The sequence below is a fragment of the Chrysoperla carnea genome, chromosome 1 (genome assembly GCF_905475395.1).
Source record: "Chrysoperla carnea chromosome 1, inChrCarn1.1, whole genome shotgun sequence".
Lineage (NCBI taxonomy): Eukaryota > Metazoa > Arthropoda > Insecta > Neuroptera > Chrysopidae > Chrysoperla > Chrysoperla carnea.
In genome coordinates this window covers 33,625,903-33,653,215 of record NC_058337.1, presented here as the reverse complement: position 1 = coordinate 33,653,215, position 27,313 = coordinate 33,625,903, and the positions used below count along the sequence as shown (strand labels likewise).

At 30.4% G+C, this 27,313-nt stretch overlaps 1 protein-coding gene across 1 annotated transcript; it reads right to left on the bottom strand.

Annotated features, from left to right (window-relative positions):
• Window positions 1-3,005: 3,005 nt before the first annotated feature.
• LOC123300307 (mucin-5AC-like) lies at window positions 3,006-15,529 on the bottom strand. The gene is made up of 7 exons (XM_044882902.1): window positions 15,367-15,529; window positions 12,873-12,963; window positions 8,763-8,996; window positions 7,188-7,593; window positions 6,837-6,917; window positions 5,697-6,141; window positions 3,006-5,558 (listed from the first exon to the last, which is right to left on the bottom strand). The coding sequence occupies exons 1-7, from the start codon at window positions 15,527-15,529 to the stop codon at window positions 3,064-3,066; spliced, it is 3,915 nt and encodes a 1,304-aa protein (XP_044738837.1). The 3' UTR covers window positions 3,006-3,063.
• Between the last annotated feature and the right edge of the window lie 11,784 nt (window positions 15,530-27,313).

The window sequence follows — 27,313 nt, the reverse complement described above, 5'->3', positions numbered from 1 at the left end:
CCTCCCAGTAACTTGTGCCAACGGAATTGACTATTATGTCGTGAACTTTAAACTTTGTATTCGGTGCCCAAAATATTGTGTCGCGTACCATCAATGACACCCGTGTCATTGGTTCGCCATCCCTGCTCTTGATTACTGTTACTCTAGAGCATAGGATGGAACTATATTCTAGAATATAGGATACTGTAGAGGAATGGCTTTTTATGTATGTATTTCGCCTATTTTTGCAATTCAACTCTGATGTATGAAAATATCTAAATTGGACGTTGTTTTTAGGAAGTATATTAAGCACTACTTCAATACATTTTGTTATTGCTTTGTTGTCATTAAGTAGAAAGTTCCACTTCGTCCTATTCTAATTTTTTTATTGACGCATACTATCTTATTGACAATGAAGGTTAAAATTTTTGAAGTGATAACTTTTGTTTTTGAGGCTGTAAAATTATAGTGCCAATACCACCTAAACTAGCAGTAGAGCAAGCAAGCAAGCGTTTCACATTTTTTAAATAACAAACAAAATAAAGCATTGGAGTGTATGTTATATGCAAGACAAAGATTATACACCATACAAAATGTGTTGAATAAAGATGAGAATAAAAATAATATTAATATAAATTATTTAACAAGAAAAAATATAAGTTAATCCTATCAACAAACAATATTGTCATTATGTATTAGAATGAGATAGGCTTATACTATTTTATGTCTTATTAATGTATAAAATATACAAAAAAGGGTTCGACATCCTTCATAAACAGCAATAAGTGTGACTGAGTGAGATAGTTTAATTACATTTATAACATTTGTTATCTTTGTTTAATTTAAAAATATGTTTTTTTTTTCTAGGTTTTTGATGATATGTTGAGTTTTTTTTTTTGTTGTGTTTGGTTTTTTTTTTATTATTTTGTAAAATAAAAATGAAATTCCACTAAATAACAGAATAATTAAATTACATAAATTGAGACTTTTTTTTTTTATTTATTTAATCTCCTTTTTTTGGTGAGCAAATTTTAATTAATAAATATTTTATTATTTACATTTGTATAATTTTGATTATTATATTAAACAGACTTTTATTTTTTATTTTTAGTTATGTTTTGACTCGTGTAAGTGTAAAATAAATGACACAGTGGCGTCATATTAAGTTTTGAAACAATTGAAGACAACTTATTAAAATTTTGTTTTAACTTTGTTTCAATTGTTTCTTAAAAGAATGTATGAGCATGGATGACATCTCACTTTTGAATTATTAAATAAAACTTTTTATTTGTACATTACATTTTTCAAACGTTTAACGTACCTTACTGTCTTCCACGACTATTTAAATTTCGCGCTTTCGAGTCATTTATATCAATATTAGTCACATTTTCCCAGAGGAAATAATTAAACATAAAATTATATTGGGAACTTTGCACGTGTACGGATATCAATAAATTCCACGCACTCTTAAAAACAAGAATAAGGCATGAAACCATTAAGTAAAGTTCAAAAAAATGACGACGCGTCATAACAAACATCATGCTAAAAGGTTGCATGTATATTAGTGAGAAAACTCAAATTGAATTATGAAGTAAAGCGAATTGGTGCTTTTTCTACATAAAAAAGCATTGGTTTTAGTTTCAATTTTTAAATCCAATGAATAAAACTATATTTTTATTACAAAAAATCACGTGATTAAAAACGTAATCAAATACAAATGATGTTATCGTGACGAAAAATATTTAAAAAAATTAACATTGAATAGCCATAATGTTTTTGTAAAGTGAAATGTCAAAAAAAATTGACACATGTTAAAAAGTAATTCACTTTTGTTTAATAAAATCTATTTTTTTAATTTCTGGTTATTCTCCATGCATTTAATTTTAATTACATATGTATATACAGGGTGTTGTATAATTGACAGTAGAACTCTGCACTTCCTGAATAACCTTATCAAGATGAACAAAAAAGCTCTTTACCAAGTTTCGATCTGAGGCTTAAGTTCCGCTATATTGTTAATTGAAAAAAATCATTCATTCAGAGAGCATTGACAGACCGTAAGCTTGGTAGGCGTGCACTTGTTTATTGACATTTGATTGTGTCTAAGGAGTAGGGGTTTTGTTTAATTATTTCGGAAAGTACGCATCAGATCGAAATTTTGTAAACAACTTTTTCATTCGTCTTGATAAGCTTAATTTATTAGTGTACTTTTTTACAATCAATTTTGGAACACCCTGTATGCATTAAAAAGTATAATATGCAAATGATTTTTTGCTGGATATTCTAATTTTTTATTTTTTTAAATTTTTATTAAATTTTGCATGAATAATTTAAAATAAATATTGAAACAAATATAAGACCATACAATCTCTTATTTATGCAGCTTTGTGAAATGAGAATAAATATTTGATTCTTCAATTCGTTTCATACTTTTAACATAAAAATGGTACAAACCTGAGTTGACTCACTTTATTTTTCTCTTGCAACACTTATATTAAGCCGTGATATTCGATTTTTCTGTAAAATTTTCATTTTTTACGAAGCGTGGATTTTTTACCAAATAAAAATGATCAATTACTTGGTGTAAAATATCAAACACGCGGTGATTTTTCTTATTATATTCCGTAAAAAATTAAACCCGATCTCTTCTGTTAAAATTGACGATTCCCAAATGCCCATGTTCATACATCTTTAAATATGACTTTTTCTAATTTGATATAAAACAGGTCCCGTTGTCTGGTATAATATAAAGGGGTTCCCAAACTTTTTTTTATAAATATATTAAATTTAGTAAAGTTAATTTTGTTTAGTCTTGTACTGCGAATAAAAAAAACATATTGCAGTATTTTCACTTGAAATTTATTTTATACATAACATAAATTATAGTAATATTTTATTTACATTATTATTTATTTATTTTTGTGGTCACTATAGGTAGTATTTTATATTTACATTTTTAAAAACACAAAAACATATTTTCTATAAAGTTTTAACAATGTTTTACTGTACTTTCTTCACAAGTTTCTTTTATTTTTTTTTTTTAATAATTTATTTACATTTTAATAGATTTTTTACACTTTTATGCTATTTTTTATTTTGCGTTACACTCTGTTGCGCGGCCGCTGCGGCTGCTGCAGCTGACGCTAAAGCGGCTTGTTGTTGTAAGCTTTTCATATAGTTTTCAAATTGCATTAGCGTTTCCCCATTAGGAATTGAAGATGATGAAGATGGAGAACTCCCACTTCCACCCGAAGGGGATGACGTTGAATTCATATTTGTCTGGTGTTGCTTTTGTTGTAACAACTGATTACGTAATCCAATTTGACGTAATAACATGACTTGTTGTAATTGTGCTAAATTAGTTAAGTTAAATTGTTGTTGAATCGTTGTGGGACTAAGCGCTGTCGTGGGTGGTGGTGCTGGACTTGTGTTATTGTTACTGGGTACAACACTAACACTTAACGCTGGTAATGGTGTACCACAACGACCTTTGGGTGAGTTTGATGATCCCGATTCGGTACTGGATATTAAATTCGATTGTGGATTTGTGGTAATTTTCTTATTATTTTTTGGCATTGTTAATCTTGGAGGTGGATGAGAATTTGTTTGAATGGATAAAGGTGATGATAATGGTGATTTATTTCCGGAAACCATAGGCGAAGTTTTTGGCACCATATTTGGTTTACTTCGATTATTCGGACTTGATAAATCCAAAACGATATTTGATTGCACTTTTTCCTCAGGTCCATTGCCAGTTACAGTTGTCGACGTTGAACTTTTATTTAATTCTTTTTTTCTGTTTATAGTTTGTTGACTGCCTGTAGATGGTGTTGTTGAAGGTGAGCCAGTCGTTGCTTTTGTCAGAGATTGTGCGGCTTTAGCTTGCTCTTTTCTTTTAATTGCTTCTTCAAACATTTTCTGGAATCCAGTTGCAGATTTTGACGACTCTGCTAACTTTGGTATAAAACTGCCATTTGTTGAAGAATTCGGTGTTAGTTTTGGGAGAATTTTACGTCCTAACTGTTGTCCACCGTTTGGCGTGGGCAACGTAGAAGATGTTTTGGAAGCAGCGGCATCTTTTCGACCCAAACTTTGTATACCTGTTGTATGTACAACAAAATTCGTAGTCGATAAAGAAGTAACTTTATGTATATTTTGTTGTTTCGCCGCTGCTGAATTATTCGCACTGGAGGCAGAAGTGTTTGAAGAAGCAGTTGAGGGAGTAGTTGGTGTTGGAGGCGTTTTAGTACTTGGAGTTGTCGAAGTTGTAGTAGTACTAAGAGAAGCAGGAGGCGATCCTTTTTCCTTACTCATATTAGGTACTTTCCTTGAGATGGTTGCAGGAATTTTCGATTGCTTTTGTTCCTGTGTAGATGGATTTGAAGGTACAGGTGGAGTTTGATGTGTTGGCTCAACTTTATCAGGTATTTTAAATATTTCAATGTACATATTTACAGGCGGACTTTGACGTTTACCACCAAAGTTGGCCGGCTGAGAATTATTTGTGCCATTTGAAGAAGCATTGGAAGAAGTTGAACTAGCTGGTGATCGTGAACCTGAATTCATCATTGGCGATGTATTATTTAACTCAATTGGACTAGTTATCATTTGTTGCGATGCTATTTCTCGATCATTTGGCCCTTCTGTTAAGGTAATCGATAATGAGCTTGGTATATTGAGATTGCAGTTATCGAACAATGATTTTAAGGAATTCGTTTCGGATAATTTTGAGGTATTAGTATTATTATAATTTGCACGTTTTTCAGGTACTGGATGCTGATTTCCACTATTGCTACTACTAGCAGGTAAATTAAAGGAAACTATTTTACGTTTATCGCCAACACGTGGGGATGATGCTCCCGGTGTTGTTGAAGAGGTTGTCAATGCTGATTTAAAACCATTTATCACTTTATTAACTACATTTTTATTGGCTGTTGGTGATGGTTTGGTAGTAATATTTAAATTAGTATTTTTTGAAGGACCTTGAGTTGCAGCAATTAGTGCCTGTTGACGTTCAAGTTCTAATCGAGCTTTTTTGCCCATAGGACGTGTTTTAAATGTATATTTCCGTTTCGTTCGCACTTCAGGTTGTGGACCGCCTGGGGTTGAAGTGGTAGTAGGTTTAAAACCATTAGGTACTGGCAGTAAAGTTTGTTGTTGTTGTTTTTGTTTAGGTGTAGGTTTGGTAGCAGGAGTTGAGGACGATTTAGGTGATACTTTTTTCGGGGATGTTTTATGTTTGGTCGTACTGGCGGGTAAAATATGTGGAATGGTAATAGATGAAGGCGATAAGGATTTTTTATTTAATTGATTTGGGGATAAACTTTTCGTTGATGTAAGTTGAAATGTATTTAAGAAAATTGATTTTTCACGTTCATTTTCTTCGTCAATAACAATTTTTGGTGGTTGCGTTGGAGATGTCGATGATGTCGCATTATTTGCATTTAAAATTGAACTTAGTGGCGATGATGTTATTTTTGGTTGTTGATTTTGTTGTTTATTTTCACATAACTTTAATTTATTTTCATTGTTTTTCACTTTCTTGTTTTGGTTTTCCACTTCTTCTGGTTTTTCTTTCACTGTTTCATTATTTGAATTATTATCACATGTTTTATTCACTTTTTCCACAGATTTTTTAGTATTTTCATTTGTATTTATTTTCACTGGAGACGATGGAATGGTATTAACATTATTATTACTTAGAGTTTTATTTTCACAAACATTTTCTTTTGATTTTTCACTATCACAATTCACATTTTTCTTCGTTACTGGTGACAAAGGAGGTGTTGTTACAGTCGTTTCATCACAAATTTCTTTTTTAATTTTAATATTTTTTGTGGTTGTCATTAAATTTTCATTATTATTATCACAATTTTCATCAATATTTTCAATTTTCACTTGAACAGTATCACTTATTGATTTTTCACATTTTATATTATTTTCATTTATCATATTTGGTTCACTTTTCACTGTAATTGTTGCACTAGATGATGTTTTTGGTGAAGTTGGTGATGTTTTGATGTCCCGTATAGGAGATGTTGTATCGATTTTAGTTGGTTTTTTGATTGGTTCCGCGCAAATGGATGATGGATTGAAGAAGTCGAAACGATTCATCGCATATTTTATGTCCATTACACGATAGAATATTCTCATTGGTTCGTTCTATAATTAAATGGAAAACAAAGAAATGCATAAAAAGTAAGAAAATCCAGGGTATTGCTGTTCAAAATTAAAAAATTAAAACATTATTTAGTTGGTTAAAATACTATAGAAATTAATATTCTACTGTGTGAAAAAAATTAGATTATAGCAGGAATCACCATTGATGTGCCACATCTTCCCGCTCGGTTATTGCATATTTTTTTTGTGATAGCTATTTAAAAGGGGCGGATATGTTAAACGGAAACTGGAGTAGTAGCTTGCGCTACTTGATTTCATTTATATTTAAATACAATATCTTGTGTGTCTACAGTACAACAGCGTGTGTGACACGACTTGACGAGATTCACTTACGCAAATTTAACTTCCGCGGCTATCCTACAATCCTACCTAATGCATAAGTCCGGGGAGTTACATTACACATGGAATTTAATTAGATCCTGACATGTTTATACACGATAAAAACTATTATAGCTACCATGATGTTAGAAGAAAAAGAAAACTAATAAAATAATCCTAGAAAAAAAAATTTTAATCTATAAATTATTTAACAGATGCCGCGTATGTCGTTAACATTATCGACATATATGATATCTACATAATAAGTTAAAAAGTTTGAATTTTACGGTATCCTTTTTTCTGTTATCGTTAAAACAAAAAATATAAAAATCTGCACTCCAAAAAATTTTTAAACTTACCCTTTTCCATGAATAAATATATGCGATATCCATTAATTTGTATTCATCTGGAAGGGGAACCCGTTTGTAGAGAATGTCAATCTGCAAATAGACAAGAATACATAGCCATTTTAATAGGATAAAAACAGCAAAATTTCTCGGGTATTTGCTCAGTGTGTAAATTCTCGATAACATTGAAGTTAAGTTTGTGCCCCTTCCCGTAAATGGTGCCAATTAATTGTACCGAAAAGATTAAAGACAGAATATTTTTATCTCAGGGGTATGCTCACAAGGCACGTTAAGTGTTTGATGAATAAGAGGCACATTTAGGACATCGAGAATTTTACATTGGACAAAAAGCGTAAAACTTACATGATATTGATGAATATTAATATCGAATTTTCCAATTAAAAATTTTTTTAGCAAACGCACCGAAACACCAGCAGGGCATTGTAAATATCGTGTCTGTGGTATTATATTTCCATTTAATACCATTGTTGTCTCATTGTTATCATCATTCTTTACATCCTTCTTTGTTTTCACAGCATCGATATTGTTATGGTCGTTATGACAATGATTATTATTATCTATTGTTGTGGTGATACCATTGTTTATAACTTTACCATTTTTTATTGTTGCTGGTGTTGTATTGTTGATATTATTGTTGGTTTCTTTATTACAATCATCGTCGTAATCCGAGGTTATTGTTTTTAATTTTGTTATATTGGTATTATTGGGTTTTGTTATTAAGTTATTATTATTTGTCATAAATAAATCACTAAAAAGGAAGAGAGAAACAAACTGTTATTTTCTCTAGGATCACACTATAAAAAGAATTCGATGGTAGAATTAGCAATTCAAGTAACTAAAAAACTCGATTAAATATATATCTTATCGAATTAAAATCAACTTTACCGAGTTGAATCATATAAACGGTACTTCTAAAGTCAGTGTACAAGGCAACTGATTTGGTCAAGAATAGAAAATGAAGAAATTTGTTGTAAAGGATAAGTTCCCAACCGCAATTATAGTGTGAAATTAAATTAAACTGCGACATATGAAAAAGAAATCCAGATCATTCATCAGGCGTGGGAGGAATTAGAAAAATGTATTCCGAAAAAATGGGCCCGGAAAAAATAGATCGCAAAAAAATTCTGTAATAATGAACCATTTTTGAACGCAACGGCTAAAAATTTCAGAACCCAACCAATTCGTCTATACTCCCGGCCACTAAAACTTTCTGTTTATTTTTTTCCGATTAAAGAGTAAGAAAAGGATTCCGCCTTGCAAGATTAGCCGATCGTTTATAAATCTGAAAATAGCTTTATGTTAGAGGATTCGATCTTGCTCTTGCAAATCTTGTTTGGTCTTGCATGTTTGTAAGAGCGTGATAAAAATATAACACCAAGTATGTAAGACTGAAGCAATTAATTACAACAGAATCAAGACCAACGTATAAGACAAAGATCAAACTCCAAGCCTAAATATGTAAGATAAAGGTAGTCAAATTAGTCTTGTTTTGATCTTGATGCTCATCACTAAGAAGAACCGTAGAGGCTTCAGTCCCCCCTGTCCAAAACCTCATCAAAAGTCTTCTCTTTGACTTTTGAACTTGCTAGCTTGAACGATTGAATGATAAACTTGTAGCAGCGATTTTATAAAGGTAGGTAAAAAAAAACGATGGGTGGAATTTTTCAACCTTGCCATCGAAAAATAATTCCGTAAACTATCATTGAGCCCTAAAATTTCAGAGCAAGGAACAAGAACGGAATGTAGGTCTCACAATCACTGAAGAAAGGCTAAACGAAGATCTTAATCTGTTAAATTCCCACAGAAAAGGGAAATAATTAAACCGGAATTAAACTACCATTTCATAGGATTTTCCCATATTTGTTTTACAAATTCATTTCAAATCAAAACAACACCAACACACCACAATACACTTACCATTCTGTTGAACAATACTCTAATGATAAACTGATTGGGTCTGTTGCATTGTATATAACACGTTCGTTATCTTCTCCACGTTGTTCTGGTGTGATATCATTTAGAGTTTGTATTGCTGCTGCTGAACTTTTATTTTCATTTAAATTATTATAAAATTGTCGTCGACGTCGCATTTCATCACGATGTAAGCCGGGCACTAATTTATATACAATATCTTGTAAAGTTTTATCAGGTCTACAAAAAAAGAAAATAACATTCTTGGTTTATTTTTTGTATACTACACAAATATATTATTTTGGGCAAAAACGAGATGTATAGTATTTAGTACTCGACCGATAGTATTTAGGTAGTATTCATACGGTATAAAAGAACAAAACAAGTTCTTTTGGTGACGTAGTACCATACTAACATATTCATATTTTACTTTCGGATGAAATTAGCACAGTCCAGTTATTTTTTAGCATTTGGAATAATTTTGTGTTTCGACCTATCGGGCCAATTTTTTTTAAGTGTCCTAGAAATTGCATGGATCCAAATCTACATCTACCTTGGTGCCGCTAAAAAGTTTGGTCATTGCTACTAGTCAATTAGGCTAATTATTGGAAACCACTTTAAAGGTGATTTGCGTAATATGGGCCAGAAAAGTATTTTCGGGAATTGACGCTGATATCGATTCAGAATTTGTGATATACTTCTTCAACCTGGGGTAGTTTGCCCCCTGTTCCAAAACAGCAATATTCTAAAAATATTCCACAAAATGGACTCAAAAGTCTACTCGCTTTTTGAGGTCGCTGAGCACGATTCTGAAAACTCCTGAGTATATTTTTATGGTCCAGATTATAGAATATTTACAGAACGACGCTGTTTCGGACCAACGGAGCCGAATAATCCCAAGAGGATCCCTGCGAACATACTTTTTTGGACCGTTTTGTTGAATATTTACAGAATATTGCTACTTTGGACTAGTGGGTGGCGAATTATCCCCGGAGCGAGTAGTATATCATAATTCTGATTTCGGAATCGAAATCAGTAACCACAAAAACTCCTGAATATACTTTTTGGAACATTTGGTCGAATATTTACAAAAGATTGCTGTTTTGGCCATCGAGGGGCGAATAACTTAGGAAGAGGAATGTATCGTCATTCAGACTGAGCAATCGTGATCAGCGACGACAAAAAAACTTCGACTATACTTTTTTGGCCCATTTTGTTGAATATTTTTAAATTTTCAAAAATTATCTCAGAATGGGATTCCAACAATTGCCCTATTTGACTAATATCAATGGCCAAACTTTCTAGCGGCACCAAGTTAGATGTAGATTTTGATTAATGCAGCTTCCAGAATCTATCTATTACTAGTTATGGAGTAGAGTGAGATTTTCATTGAGCCTTAAAACCTAGATCAAGTTTAATATCTGCGTAAGATGTGTGCCAATCCACATAACATTTTCTGCTTGAAGCATACTTATCGATAAAACTTTTTTTCGAGTTTCAAGCAAAAAAGGAATTAACTATCATCTTATTTACCAAAATCTATTAAGCAGTTTACAAACATAAAGAAATTGTGATAAAACAAAATGATTTTAATCTGAAAGTATTCGATTTTATCAACAAGGTAAACCAAATAAAAAAATAAAATAAATTTAATTTTGATATAGTCTACGTTTTATTACACGATCTGTATTTTAAGTTAATTAAAATTTTAAAAATGTATGTTTATTTTTATTGTAAAAAAATTTACAAACAAAAATTAGTTATTTCATTAATTAATTAGTATTTATTAGTTAAATACACTTTGTTACACCCCACTTCACAGATTTCAGCAACGACAAGATATACATATTCTCTACAGTATATACATAAATTCGACAGAGAACGCATCGCGGTTGAATCTGTTTGTTCGTTAGATTGGAATTTATTTTATTACAATAAAGAAATGTATATGTAATATGAAGTTTTATATATACAAAAAGTACAATCATATCCGGTACTTATTACAATGTAATATAAATGTATAATTTTATAGTCGTATGCAATACTATAATATCAAAGATTATAATCTTGTAGCGACATTGGCAATCGTTTAAGATGGTTATCTTTCATTTTAAATAAATATTTTGCTATTTTGAAAATCAGTAATATTCATAATTTTTATTCACTGTGTATTTTTATTGTGAAACCAAATTTTTACATTTACTTCAAATTTTTTTTGTACTATATACAGTATGTCTAGCTAAGTTGGTTACATGTGGAAAACTTTTTTTCTACCTATCTCATTTATATAAGAGAGACTGAGATAGGTAGACGAGTCGTATACCCGTCTCGCTTCATCCTCTATGACAGGCATGGGCGAGTTATTTTAAGTCAAAGCCACCATTGTTATAACTTTATTTGATGCCATTAACTTTATTGTATGTCCCTTTAACCAAGACCGCATTGCTCATAGAGGAGGCAGCGAGACGGGTATACGTCTCGTCTACCTATCTCAGTTTCTCTTATAGTAATGAGATAGGTAGAAAAAAAATGTTGTCTCTCTATCTTACTCGTATTTTTGGTTGTCACTGCCTTACTCGTATTTTAGATACAGAAGTATGAGTGTCTTATCTAAGCCACGTTTTCCCAAGACTGCTCTATGAGCAATGCGGTCTTGGATAATGCGGCTCTAGATATAAGTCACTTTTGTTTTATGTAAGTGACTCAACTATATGCAATCTCTTCATGTCTTATTCTATTTGTAAGTTTGTGTATATAGCATACACAAACTGTTCACACTGCCAATGTAGAGATACAAATTACATATTTTTATTATGAAACCAAATATTTACATTTGTTTCAAAGTTTAGTGCACTTTTTATAATAAATCAAAGTAAAGTCCCTCAAACATGACATTTTGAATGGCTTTTGTCATCTCGAGGGCGATACTGAAAAAGGTGGTAAATTATTTACGTGTAGGTGTTTATAATCCTGCTTTATGAACATTTGATGACCATTTCAAAAATTTTAAGTAAAAAATAAGGTTAAAACAAAAAATTTGTACTTGAACCAAACATATTAGAATAAAGAAAGTTTCTCTGTAAGTCGAACAAAAAAATATTTTTTAGATTTGATGCCTGTGAGAAGGGAAATAAAATAAATAAAAAGCCTTAGCCAAGTATTTTTCTTCTTGGTTCTTTTTTCTTTAGTATATTATTCTACTAGTATTTTTTATTCTCTTGGTTTGTGTAGTTAAATATATAGGGTGATTCATTTCAATCAAGTCAGGCATTTTATTTCTAAATGATCATTTTTTTAAAGGTTTTGTAAAAAAGTATTCCAGATTTTTATATAAATGAACGGTTTTATGATCAAATGAACTATGAAGGTTTTTTTTAATGCAAACTTCCTAAGTCCGAAGAAAAACGTGTAGCTCGATTAAAATGGATCACCTGTATAAATAATAATTGATAAAGAATAAAATATTTAGTTAAATTATGCATAAAGTAGAAATAAATAGACTTCTGATAATATATTTGAGATAAAATAATTATAATTTTATACCTCTCGCTGATGCCACGTTTCATGGCAGGTTTTATTTCAAATTTATTTATCTGTTTACGCATGTTTACCTTTTAAACAAAATATCTATTTATAAACTTAGAAATTTTACTTGAGACGAGAATTTAAAGGCAATTTTTTAGGGTTTTTAAGAAGTTTTTTTTGAAGAAGTGTCATTTTTTCTACTTAAGAATAAAATACTAGTTTTTTAAGTTAGATAACCGAATTTAATTATTTAATTCAAAGAAAACTTTTTTAAATTATGTAATTGAGTGAGAAGACAAAATGATTTAGACCGAAAGGACCTTTAAAGAAAAATTATGTACAAAAATTGGTTTGTACTTTCAGGATACATTTGTCAATAAAAGCTTTTCTTATTTTTAGTTTTTTAAAACTATGTAGGTATATTTTATTTTAATCCAAAAGAATTAAGATAAAAATAATCGACTAAATATGTAAAATTAAAATTAATTACTAAAAGAGTTATAAGATTTAAATATTTTAACTAATATAAAATTCTTTTTGTAGGAAACAAATTTTAAGTAATTACTTAAGAAAAAATTTTTTTTCACTTACTTGATATTTGGTTTCGCTTTGTTGATCATCATTTCACAAACCGGGCAATAACTTTTAAATTGTAATCGTTTTATGATACAACTTCGACAAACTGTAAGAAAAAAATTTAATAAATACCTACATTTGTAAAAAATTAAATTTACGTTTTTTTGAAGAAAAAAAAGGTACCACGTTATCGCATGTTATATCAAAAGTAGAAAAAAAAATCCAACAAAAAACTGGTTTATTAAAAAAAAACAAAAACAAAAAATTAAGTCATGCTCATTCATTAGTTGGATAATTTTTTAATGTCAATTTATAGAGATATTAATTTGCAGAATATATTTGTTTTTTTAATGTAATTAATTATTAAAACAGTCCGATCACAATATTTATCTAATGCGGATAAAGCTTGTAGTAAACGTTGAACAATGGTGTTTTCTACATGGTAGTTTCACTGAGACAGGGGCTTCATGATTAAAACAATTTATTTGTAGATATTTTCAGTTTTTTAATAGATCCTTTTTTTTATGAATATAATGGTAGATTCTATAACTGCGACAGTCGCCCTATTAGCTCAGTTGGTTATGGTCGAACCAATTCCTTCCGCGGTATGCTTAGGGTAGCGGGTTCGATTCCCAACTTCGCAACAAGATTAATTAAATTAATAGTTGTTATGGGCTGCTGTAGTGCATGATATATACATGAACGAGGTGCACTCAGCCTCTGAAATTGAGTAAATGATAAATGAAATTACCAGCGGAAAGGTGATAAAACACATATATGGTATCACAATGGGCTCTATAGCCTAAGTGTGTCCTTCGTGGACGGCCAATATAACCTAACCTATAACTGCGACCAATTTGATATATTATTCCTCTTATGCGCCATAGATGTTTAAAAAACCGTACCGCTTTAATAAACTTTAGAATATTCCATCACTAGGGATGGACTGATCTTCATTCAAGTGAAATAAATGAATTGCCGCATTTATTTGACTTAAGTGGAGATCAAACCATCCCAAAAGATGGTGTAGTTTGTGAGAGAGGCTTTCAGATGGTAGAAATTCTTAATTAAGTTTCTAAAAATTACATAAAAATTTCAAGAAATAAGTTTGATAAATAAAATGTGCCTATTTACTAATTTGTCGTACCAATGCGCAATGAAAAAATATCACCCCCTTAAATTAAACTCACCTATATTTTTTCTGATAAAATAAAAAAATAAATAAATAAAGCTTCAAAGCAGAAATTAATTTGAATGAAATTATAATATTTTTTTCTGTATTCATAAAATACGATAACTAACCTTATTATAATTTACTTTACTTGTTCATGGGAGGTATAGAGCGATCAGCGTTTCGTAACCTTTACCACCCAACTTTTTCTTGTTTATGTCGTACTGCGATTCAATTATTTATTTTATAATTGATATAGTACAGAAAAACCAAAAAAGCATTTTATAAAAATAATTCAAGTCCATAAAAATTTGAAAATGTAGATCTTGTATTATATGAAACTTACGTAAATAACAGTTCATTGGTTATTAGTCTTTTATTTTATAGTCCCTATATGCCTTTTAAAAAAATTTGTTGTAGACGGAATTGCGGAAGATCGATTTCGGTGCAACCAAAAAAATGTAATTTATAGAATAAAAGCAATTACCCGGGCGCTTCGCTGCGCAATGTTAACTTTAAAAACAAAGACTACTGCGTTATAACTTGCATTTCCCTTGTCCTCACTTATATGCCCTCTTTTGGTCTCATTTTCATAGATTTTAGTTTTTTCGTGCGGAACCCCAATTAAAAAAAATACAGTTCATGTTACTCGCTGATAATGTAGCTTTAAAAAGGGGAAAGAATTTTTATAATTGGTCCAGTAGTTTTTGAGTTTATCCATTACAAACAAAAAAACATAAAATAAAATGTTTCCGTCTTTATAATATTAGTGTAGAAAACGAGTGCGACATCTACAGGCAGTTTTTATTGGATTTTACCATACAGTTTGTGGTCTAGACTTTTCTTCATTTCTTCCCCGCATCAGATTACCGTATTAAATATAGCAGCTTTAAGAAAAAAGTCACAATGCAAGGCATAATAATTTTTTTTAAGCATGGTAACATTGCGTGAAAGCCACGTTTATTTTTGGACCGAATAAATGATTGCAGCAAACTGGAGTTTTACTCGTCCAAAAAGACCAAATCTTTATTTAGGTATCTTTATCTGGAACTGACAACAAAACTCAGTCCCAAGAAGGTATTTGAATTCCAACTTTTAGTTTCTTTATGACACCCCTAATGACTCCAATAATGCCTTATTCACTTTACATTAAAAATAATCTGTTTTGACATATTCAAGGGTGGCATTAAAAATTTTTAGTTTGTAAGTCACATGTGGCATTTATACAACATTGTTTTCGTACGTTCTCTGCAATGCAATTTTTTTTAAAATTCGATAACATTAGTACCTTTTTAATTTTTATTCAAAAAAAATTAAATAAAAAAAAATTCAACTTACATGAATGTAGACATTCAACAATTGTCGTTGCATCAATATAATATCCCTTACAAATAAAACATGTTAAATGATCATTAACATCCCTTAATTTAATTCGTGTATCCCGTTGTGTTTTCACTAATACATTATTATTAGTATTTGACATTGTGTTAGTAGCAGCCATGCTCGTTGTAGATGATGAAATATTATTTTTTGTATCCTTCTTCACATCATAATCCATCACATCGTGCTGTTGTTCACCCTTTTTATTATTATTGCAACGGGATGATATTTTTTCCACGTTCATTTTCATATTGTTTTAAAAAAAACAAACCCAATTCTGTAAATTAAAAATGATTAAAAATTAATATTTTGTTTACATTTGTTTTTTAATTTTATATAAGGGTTGATTTAAGAGAATTTCCTCTTCAACGAAAATAAACTATTGCTTTTGTATCTATGATAAAATTTTGCAATTGTGCCAAAATGATATCCATTGCGACGTAAACAAATCATCGCATTTACAGCCATAATGAAATTTGTTATCTAAGCTACTTTTGGTATAAGCCCAAGTTGTTAACGGGAAAAATCGGATCTTATCTAAGTACACAGAAAAACAGGATGTCTTGATACCCAAAGAAATATTTGGTCGAACCAAGGATATTATAATTTAATAATAATAATGGGGCTTTAACCTCCGTATTTATGGCATACGCCTTATCCCAGAGGCCACCCACATCATTATTTGTTAATCTTTATTTATTCAATCACAAATATTTTTACAATTATATTTTTGATGTGGGTGGAGTCGGTTACTTCGTTCTTATCCAAGCGACGACAATGTGATCAATTCTGCACTCCCATTAATTATAAATTGTTCACACTGCCGCTGCCTGGATTCGAACCCGCAACCTAAGTCTAAATAGTCCAACGTTCTAAAACAAACGCTTTAGACCGCTCGGCCATTTAGGCCACTATTATTATTTACTTCTTGTCCTAGCGAAATTGCAGAATATAAGCGCGCATCGCACACATAATATTTTACATTTGTATTTAGAGGTTATAGTATGGTCATTTTTCTGTCAACATAAAACAGCCAAGTGCAGCATGGCTATGTATTTTGTTACTTTAGTGATTACTTCAGTAACATTCATAAAATTTTTTTTAAATAATTTCTGAAAACGGAGATATTATCGTAAACTATATCTAAATGTTCAAGTTAGAATTTTACGTGCTAAAATTTATGTATAAAAGATATATGAGGCGCGCGCATTTATTCCCCAGTTTCGCTTACTATCCCTTACTCATTAATTTTCCATTTCTTTTGATAATGACTTTCCTTATTATGTAATTTACAAAATATTTATCAAAATTTGAAACAGGCTTAATTTTTTTGAATTTTATTTAAAGAATTCTATTTATACTAAGTTATGAAAATTATTTTTAGAATTTCTAAACAACTGATAATTTTATGTTTAATTACACATAAATTCGCTAAGCTTACGCAGCTTTTACGTGTCGATTGTTTTATTGTTATTTGGCGCTCATTTACACACGGGGTAATTTTATGACATTAAAAGGTGGTTTGGTGGTTCATTTTATAATAATAATATAAAAAAAGGAATTAAAACAGCTGCTTTTTAGTTATTCATAATTTTTTGTACAAAAAAAAAAAAAATATATTATAAACTTCATGCTCGGTTTAATTTTTATACACAAAACGAAAGTTTTTGTACAACATTTATGTGGAATAATCCTTTAAATTCCCTTTTTTGTTGATTAAATTGAGCATATATCGTTCTTTTAAACTTTTACAGATACAAAGTTTTTGTATAGGGTTTTAAATTCTGTTAGTGATAAAGAAAAAATTATCCGCAAGCTATATTGTTATACATACCGGGCCATGGATATAAATATATTAACGACTAACAAATCGTATACCAGTTTTGATTTTATGAGGCCTCCAAATTGAATCATATTTACTTCAAAAATTTTGGAATTTAATATGTATGTCGTGCTAGAAATTACTAAGTTTAAATTTTTAACAAGGTACTGATGAACAATTAGTTGTATGTTTCTATTTGAAATATACAGCAAAAAAAAATTAATATTAATGTTTCGAAAAATATATTTTTCTTCTTCAGCTCTACAAAATTATAAAGTTAAGTTTTCACTGGTTCATATTCCAAATAGCCTAAAATCACAACTAATAACTTATAGTGAAACTGATCCAAGAAAATTATGTGACCCAGCAAAACCTAGCCCATCCGAGAGCTTTTAAAGAAAACAAAGCTCAAAGAATACTTTATTTCCGTCCGTAGTCTAATTAAAACAGAGAATAAAAGTTTCAGTATTTAAACGATTGCGGACTGCGCAGAGATTTAAATTTGTAGTAAGTGTGTTATTTGTCAAAAATCGAAGAGGTTTCGTAGCATTCACAGATTAAATTATTCTTTAATACAGAAAAGTCAAAAACATTCAAAAGAGACATTGTAAATATCGTATTTCGTGTTGATTGAATTTGGACAAAATAGTTATTATAGTTATAAAGAATTAGCCAGAGCTATAGGATATGAGTCATCTTTTCTTCCCTTTTCTCGATGTGACAGCTTCTACAGTATTCATGGTACACTGTTAGACCTATTAAGCTATGGCCATACTCCGATTCTCTAATCATAACTATCTTCCAGTACCACATTTCATAAATGATATGCCTGGATGTTTAGCGTTTCATATGTCCGATAGCTATGTGTCACTTCAAATAAATCCATTGCTTTCCAAATAAAAATGCCTTCCTTATACCATTTTTGAAAGTAGAGAGGTAAGCAATATTGTACCATGTTGGAATCTTCAATCCTACTTATTCAGATACTTCTCAATGCACACTACTGATATTTGGTAGTTGGGATGATAATCCTAAGATTGGATTTTCAGAGTAGTCCCCATAGTCGTCTTTACGGTCAGCTTAATTACATCCGTATTAAAGATTGTCCCTTTTGACCTGAGTTCTCGTTTTATTTCTTCGTAGAAGGTATCCTTACGAAGATCTTTAAAGTTGGGAGATGGTGAAATATAATCAAAAGAACTGGATGAGCTTTTTTCGAACGCGGGACAAATGGGATTGTTGTTTTGTTTTATTATTTTATCTCGATTTGTATTTTTTTTTTTTTTTTTTTTTTTTGAGAAAGGATGCACTGTGGAATATTTATATAAACTTTCTTGCCAAAAGTAATAAAACCCAACTCTTTCGTTTTGCATTGAAAATTGTTTTTTAGTGCATTTAGATAACCACTGCATCGCAAACAGGCCATTTGAGTTAATATGTCAACCTCGACCCCCCCCTCCACCTATTTTTACACAATTTTGAGCATAAAAATTCCTTCATTATATTTTGGCCAGAAATTTGATATAAATACTCCACTGTGGGATGATAGTAAGCTAAAAAGATCCCTTTTATATGACCTAGAAGAACCCGTTCCAAATAATATGTTCTCTCAATTCATATAAAATAAATCACATAATAAAAGTACCAACACCACTCAAACATTAAATATAACACTCAAACTACTTTAGCTGCCACACGTGTGGATTGATGTAGTCGTATACACACATACATGCATACATTCAGACATACAATATAAACTGTAAAACTCGTCTTTAAAAAAAATAAAAATATAACCTACAAAAAAAAACACCCACAAATCAGTGAACATACGAAGGCGTTTACAATGTACGTCTTTTTTTATTTATTCTTATTTTTTTCTGTACATTGACAAATCATTCTCGTTTTTTTCATTATTACGGCTTTAGTAGAAAAGCAAAAAATAAAAAAATAACAATAAAACTAAATTTAAAGAATACATTATACATTAATTATTATAAATGGGGCTCGTTCATGATTATTAATGATGGTAAAGAGAGACAGAATCTTTGAAGATACAAACTACGGACGATTCATAATAAAATTGTTGTCGTGACTCATCGAGACACAAGAACTCCGATAAGCTAATAATTATCAAAGAAATTCAAAGGCAACATATTCAATCACGGTAATATTCTTTTAAATCTATACAGAAATTCGGTTCCCGGTCAAATTCAGTTCCTGTTCTTGATGAGTTATCAAAAGTTTCCATAGACACGTTCCAAAAATTTTAATTTTTGAAATAGGAAGGTGTCTAAGTTTCAACAGGTGTCTCTAAACAGTAATACACTCCCTAATTTTTTGAACTTGACCCGACTTTTGTTTAACTGTTAAAGATTCATCCAATAAGCCCACGCACATTGGGTTGGAGGGACTGACCCCTTATTGTATGGGGTGTTTTTGGACAAATTATTAAAATAGAATAAAATAATTTCAGTCACTTGTCTCTTCAGACGTATATTACGTCATATTCAAACTCTCAATGGGGTGTATTATTTCCGAATTTTCAGCTATATAATCGCTTTCATATTTATAATCCCTCAAATCTCCGAATTTTTATGACTTTGTTCACCTGAAGATTTTTTATCTATTCATCAAGAGCAGGCATGGGCGAGTTATTTTAAGTCGATGTCACTATTGTTATAGCTTTATTGGGTGCCATAAACTTTATTGTGTGTCTCTTTATCCAAGTTCGCATTGCGTATAGAGAAGGAAGCGAGACGAATATACGCTTCGTCCACCTATCTCAGTTTCTGTTATAGTAATGAGATGAGTAGAAAAAAATCTTGTCTCTCTATCTTACTGGTATTTTTGGTTGTCATTGGTTAGGTTGATACTGTCTTACTCGTATTTTAGATACAGAAGTTTGAGTGTCTTCTCTAAGCCACGTTTGCCCATGCCTGATTAAGAGCTATCATAATCCATTGTTCAGGAAGTTTAACCAAAAATCATTTTCAGTAAAGACTGCGCGACATCCTTTGTACACTTAATGTCCCAAAGTCAAAAGTTTTCAAAGAAATCTTTGAACCATTTCCAAAATGTTTACCTAAAAATCCAAAAAGATTTTTTTTATTTAATAATTCTAAAAACAACATAGATTCTAGGCTCAAGTAGCCATCTATGTGGAAATTTAGAAAGAGATAAAAATTTGAGCTTAATTTGATTGCATCAACATAATTTTCAAAGATATGGCTATTTTTCTTAAGTTCCTGAATATTATATTTTGATATTATACACCAAATATTATAATTTATCGTCGCTCGTTAAAAATGCTTTAACTGGGATCAACATTGAATTTTCCATGATTGAAAATCACTAATCGATACCGGGGAATAGACTTTTATATGCGTACTGAGCATGTTAAAGTTCTCTAAAAAAAAATTATAAAACATGAATGTGCCCTCTTTCCATTTGTTAACAAGAATAAGGTACATTCAACCTAAATATTAATAATAAATTGTCGTAATTATCGATTGGAATAAATTTTTTAACGGTTTATTTTTATTTTTTTGATGTATTAAAGTTAGATAGGTATATATAATATTTTTACAATAAAATAGCTTAAGTTGTTGCTTGCTTTAGGGGTGACACAATTTATGAAGAATTAATATAGATATTTTTATACCTGAAATGATTGGTATTTATATGGTAATAAGGCTTTTTTTTTTTGCAAAAAATAGCGCCCTTTTTTATAAGGCTATACATATTTTTTTTTTTTGCAATTTATACCTACAATAAATACTTTGTCAATAAAATAGTGTTTAAGAAGAATATAGATCGGAAGTAATTTGATATTTTAAATTAATTTTTTGTATCAAACATAAATTGTTTAGTGTTAAAAACACTTTTTTTTCATGAAAATTTGGGCGCTGTACCAAAAGTAAGTGTAACAAAGGTTGAGATTTTACCCGGCAAACATATCGGTAGAATAGTCATGACAATTAGGTATATCGTCGCAGTAATTAAAAATCTAAACTTGAGAAGTTATAGTAGCAACTATCGTTGATAAAATTGCAAAAATGATCATGAAATTAAAGAGCAAAAAATACTAAAACGGAATCCACTAATCACCGTTCAAAAATAATTTTTACAGAAACAAGAATATTATATATTTTTTCAAAAACTATGTTGTAACAAAGCAGGAAAAACTAACTATACCAAAAAAATATTGATATAACGGATTTCAAGTAGCAACGCGTGTGATTTTTTTATCCTGCGCATTGGTTATAGTATTAGTTTAAAAGTCGACACTAATTATTGATTTGTAATTTAGATACTTAGTCAAATTGTGTTATTTGAATCGATTGCTTCAATTTTTCGAGAAAAATTGTCCACACTAACATGTTGCTTCGAACATCGATAGTATACTAAAAGCCATAAAAGCGCATATTTGATTTGGTCGAATTGCCACAGTATTGCCTATTCCAAATATCCAAAATTATTGCCAAGGGTCTCGTCATTTATAGCTGTTTACTTAATAAGAAATTGAATTTGAGAAGAGCCAGCCTAAATATTAAACGGAGCAAAATTTTATTCTTTGCTGTAGCCATAAGAGGGTTATCGATGAAAGCTAAAATGTGTTTACTAGAACCGATTAAGGCATCCAAAAGAAGCAATTCTTCAATCGTTTGATCATCCTAACGAAGTAACCAATGAAAACATATAATGTTTATTAAGCCGAACAAAAACGATCTTTTTTATGTACGCACAGATTGCGTGTCTACAGGAGATAGGTATATGGTAATAGTGGCTGTCTCAGATTTAAAAACCATAAGGTGCATTGTGATATCCAATAAATAAGGGTGACTCATTCTCAGTTACTATCCCATGACCGAACTGGAATCATTTGGAACTGTTTAGAACTAGAAAGAGTTCAAATCGGAGAGTTCGTTTATGAATGATCCAATTGAATTTCTCTTTTTTTGGCTACATAAAGAACAATGAATAGCAAAGAAGTTGAGTCATCATCGCTTCGACCTCATCTGTTCCCGCAGTAGTCGTGGTACACTGGATGGTCAATGTGTTTGCCTCCTAATCAGTGCTTAGTTAGACTTTAATTTTGTTTACTTCAAGAGCGACATGTGGATGAGAACCACGATTGTTTACTGCAAATAAATCTTTAGAAGTATTTTGATTAAATGTACTACTAAAAATTTAAGATAAACTTTACTAACGGAAGCGAAAGGTTTTCTAGGTTTTTCGTGACACTGTACAATCAAAATCAATTAACATTTAAAAAAAATTGATTTCGATTTTTCATTGAAAATTGTTTATACTTTATCCTTAGGGGTTTTTCAACAAAAAATCATACATCTCCATCGTAACACACACGAGTGAAGCCGTTGGCAAAAAACAAACCCTACTAGCAAACACATCCGGTGAGTATAAACTAGAAATATATTACATAAGGGTTGTTTATATATTTTCTTTTTTTTTTTATACATTCACAATATTAAATGTAATAGAGTGAGAAAGATAATAAAATAAAATGAGATAAAATATATATGAGACTCTTTGACTAAGAGAATGAGTAAATAAGTGGTTGTTTTGATGACTACATGGCTACGAAGAGAATATACAGGTGATTTAAAAGAAAGTGTATATATATTAACAATGATAATATATATTATTATTATATAATTTTTTCTATTTTTAATCAACGATTGTCGAATGGAATGATGAAATTTGTACACTCTGAACCTTCAGTAAACCTTCATTAGATGACAGTATACCAAAATATACTCCACAGCAAACAGTTGATTTTGGTATTTTTTATTTTTGGATAAAAAAATTATTTTATTATCATCTCGGATAATAGGAGGTCAATTTTGAGTAAAATTCAATTAATCAAGTCTTAATTTTTTGAAAAATTTTTTAAAAACATATTGTTCGGCCTACTTACGCCACAGTTGTTAACAGATTTTTTCCATCTATTGATCTTAATTTCATACCGACCCCATAGCATTAAGGGGATTAAAAAGGCAATCAAAGAGTTCAATACCGGAAAAAATTTGATAACAAAACATACAACGAACAATTTTTTCTTTAAAAATTTTTGCCTCGAAAAAATTTGTCCTTCTCCGATAAAAGTTCAGCATAAATTTTTGTACCAGAATTTCTTTTTGTAGATTTTGTAAAAATTCGTTTGTAGGCTTACATATATCACATTGGAATCGAATATTGGAAACAAAAAAATTTTCTTTAAATATTTTTGAGCAATCGGAATAAAAATACGTAGTTAGGAAATGAACCTCAACATAAAAGCATATACCGAAACAATACTTGAATTATGGAATATTTTTTAATAAAAATTTCATCAAAATCCATCGAATTGATTACTGATTGAACCTTTTGCATAATATTATTGACTTGTTTTTTTTTAAATCACCTCTATAATAAAGAAAGAGAATTATGTGGACGACGAATAGACGGTGGATTATGTAACATAACATGAAGAGGCATAGATAGACATAGCTTGTGCCATGCCAGAGAAAAGCAGACGATGGTTGAGCTGTAGAAGACGATCTGACGACAACAGCCAGGGAGCGATCCCTTTACCCATCCATCCATTCATTCAACATCTCTCATCGATACATGATTATTTCTAGTTGAAGACACTATTTTATCATTATATTATACAGATATACATAAATACACTAGCGGCCCCGACGGACGTTGTCCCGTAAAAACGTAGCTCCAATTCATGAATACCTATACTACGTTTAGCCTGTCCGCTAAACCCATCCCGCTAAACCCCAATTTAACTCCTATTTATTGGAGTGGCCTGACCTTTGATAGTAGAGCTCGCTGCCCTCGCATATGGCCCTAATAAATGCCTATTGACAATACCTGAATACTATTAAAAATACATAGTACACATAGTAAGTTGTAAAATAATGTGATATGATTTATATGCGCTCCCACCATTTAATGAAATTTCATTTTTTTGGTACGGAGCCCTCAAAAACAGTTGTACTGGACCAAATTGTATATCTAAACCATTCTCGAATCTCCACGAACACACACAAAAAATTTCATCAAAATCGGTCCAGCCGTCTAGGAGGAGTTCAATTACATACACACGCACACAAGAAATATATATATTAAGATATACACTTACCCATGTAAGGCTCAACACTCTATTTATCCTTGTGTGAATGGATGTATGTGTTGAAATAGTCAAGATTCCGTAGACAGATTTTTTTGTACCTACTCTTTATATGCAGAAAATATATAAAAGTTATATAAGTTTGGTCCAAACGTACAACATTGCTTTGAAATAATAAGATCAAATTTATCTTGATTCAGGATACGAAAAAAGAATAGCGAATCATTTTTAAAATTATTTTGAGAACTTTAATTTTATCTCGTGCAGTTTAAAATATACAATTCAGTGCGTCTATTCACGAATTCGAAACAATTTTTTGGTTCTAGAATAGCTTTACGGAACTGCAGGAGGGGGAAAGATATAAAAATTCAACATTTTTGAATCCATTATTTAACCGATTTTAAAAATTCTTTCGCCTACAGAATGCTTCATTGTCAGCAAATAACATAGACTATATTTTATTTTCTAATAAATTAGGATTCTGCATTAAAAAATTAAACCCCTGAAATTGTAAACAAAAGGAGGAGACAATAAAGAGTAGCGGAAATGAATGCTATAGCGCGGTACTCGTTGTTTTTAAGCGCATGCATAGACATAAATTTTTCTTTATAGGTACTACATCAAAATTCATTAAAGCACAAAATGATGCATTTTTAACTAACCATTACAAATCATTTTAATTTCCGATTATTTTTAATCGAATCGTTCCGCTGAAAATAGAATTAACGACGATATTCACCTTGATTGAGACTTTCAATTATGAAATTGTGGTATTTATGACTTTCTTAAATTCAAAAATATGTTTTTTAGAAAAGTAATAATTAAACCAAAACAAGCTTGAAGCGATCTACGACTAACACTGAATAACAACAAAAAATTAGCTATCGAGCCCTAGATATATTCTTTTATTTTTGAAGATCAACTTGACCAATTTTATTTTTATTTTTTTCGAATAAAATAAAAACAGATAGGATTATCAACAGTTTCTAAATATTAAAAAAAGACAAAATATAATAGCATCTATGCTTATTTGTTGATACGCCCTGCCTCTATGTACAAGCACAACATTCTTAATAAAAAGCTAAACAAAATAAATTAAAAATTTAGCTGAATATGACTATAAATTTTGATACTGAATTCGTTAAATTTAAATTCAATTTATTTTCTACGTGGGACGATTCCAATTTGATTAGAATAGGATACTTTTTTGCATTTTACATGTATATATAGATGTCACATGAGTTATTACCATAAGATTTTATCATCATTTTTTAAAACACCTCAAATAATCATTACAATGTGAGTATTATTTTTATTAGACACAAAATCGTTGAAAAATCAACGATACATTGCTTTTAATCAAGATCATTTTAATATTTTTTGTACGGAAAAATTAATAAATAATTTTTGAATTTTTGCATATAATGATGTCAAATCCCACTAGTGCAGGGTTTCTCAAAATGGGATACGTTCACCTTTCATTTGACGATTAGGGCTACGCGACAAGATTTATGTGATGGCGGCTGAATGGCTGGTACAAGTACGACGCAATGTGATTTGCTCTAGTTATTATTACTTACGTGCATTTTCTAATAAATGAGGAATGAAGCTGTCCGGCGAAATGAAAAGGTATTTTCCAGATATTGATAATATTAAAGATTGCATTGAAATCAAACCCATTAATGGTCACAGTTTGAGTATTAAGCAATCGGAGTCGAAGAACTCTTCAACCCGATTTAAAAAACATGTTTTAAATCAATTTTTGTGCAGCATGACAAGAAAAAAATATCCTGAATTGTCATGCATAGCGATGAATTTGCATTTACCCTTTAAATAACATATTTATATGAAAGTGGGCTTTCGCACCGGGTCATGATGAAAACGAAATACAGAAATCGACTCAATTTTCGACAAGAAACAAGCCCACACATTACTTATTTGTTTTTGACCCTGTATTTGTTAACTTTTATTAAAATAAAAACAGGTTTTTTTCATATTTATTTTAAGAAATAGAGGGGTGTTCACTGTTCTTTGGGAACTTTAACAGAGATATGTTGGGCCAAAAGTTTGAGGAGCCTTGCAATAATGTATCTACGGAACAGGTAGCAATCCATTTCATCCACAGTTGACGATGGTGATTGATTAAATTATTCCAACTTTATATATATAGCACCACCGTGCCAATAATTGGCAATCCTTTCATTTTAACATCAACTTACATTTCCTAACTAATCAGAGTCTTCATGGTCACAAAGATAAAAATACGAGTTAATTAGATCTGGCGAAAATACGGTGTAATATTCGCCTAAAGAAAGAAGTCATCGAAAGATTCTAATCCGTCAGTTTTAATTCAAGTTTATATCCATAAAAGCGGTTGATAATTTGTGTGTGTGTAATGCATTGTGCATGGTCTGTTTGGATAGTGATCATTAAAAATATAAGATATCTCAGTGACTTTTATTTTTAGCGGAATATTGCGCCATATTTAAGCTCTCAAAGGCGTGTGCTATTTACTAGTAGAATTCCAAGTTTCATCAAAATTGCAAGATCCTTTCTATGTCTTTTAATACGTCACCATAAATATGGGACATAACACATCGGACGAACAACAAAATTAAAATGATTATTATTACAATTATTATTATCATTATGATTATAATTATTTTTTTTTTTACACAAATTATTGTGAATATAAAAAAAAATTACATTTTAACTGTAAATTTTCTCTTTTAAAGTGAATATACGGTTCGTTCTCTTCTTTTAAAACATTTTTTTTTTTTTTTAATAAAAAGGTCTCATCATAACACAATCATAGGTACCTTTGTAGTTTGTAGTAGGTATACCGTTTGTGATGGGAAGAAGTGTTTGAGTTTGTTGTATTGTTCACGGTTTGTTTAAACCGTAGGGTAAGATGTAGTACCTAGATGTACCTTGTATAT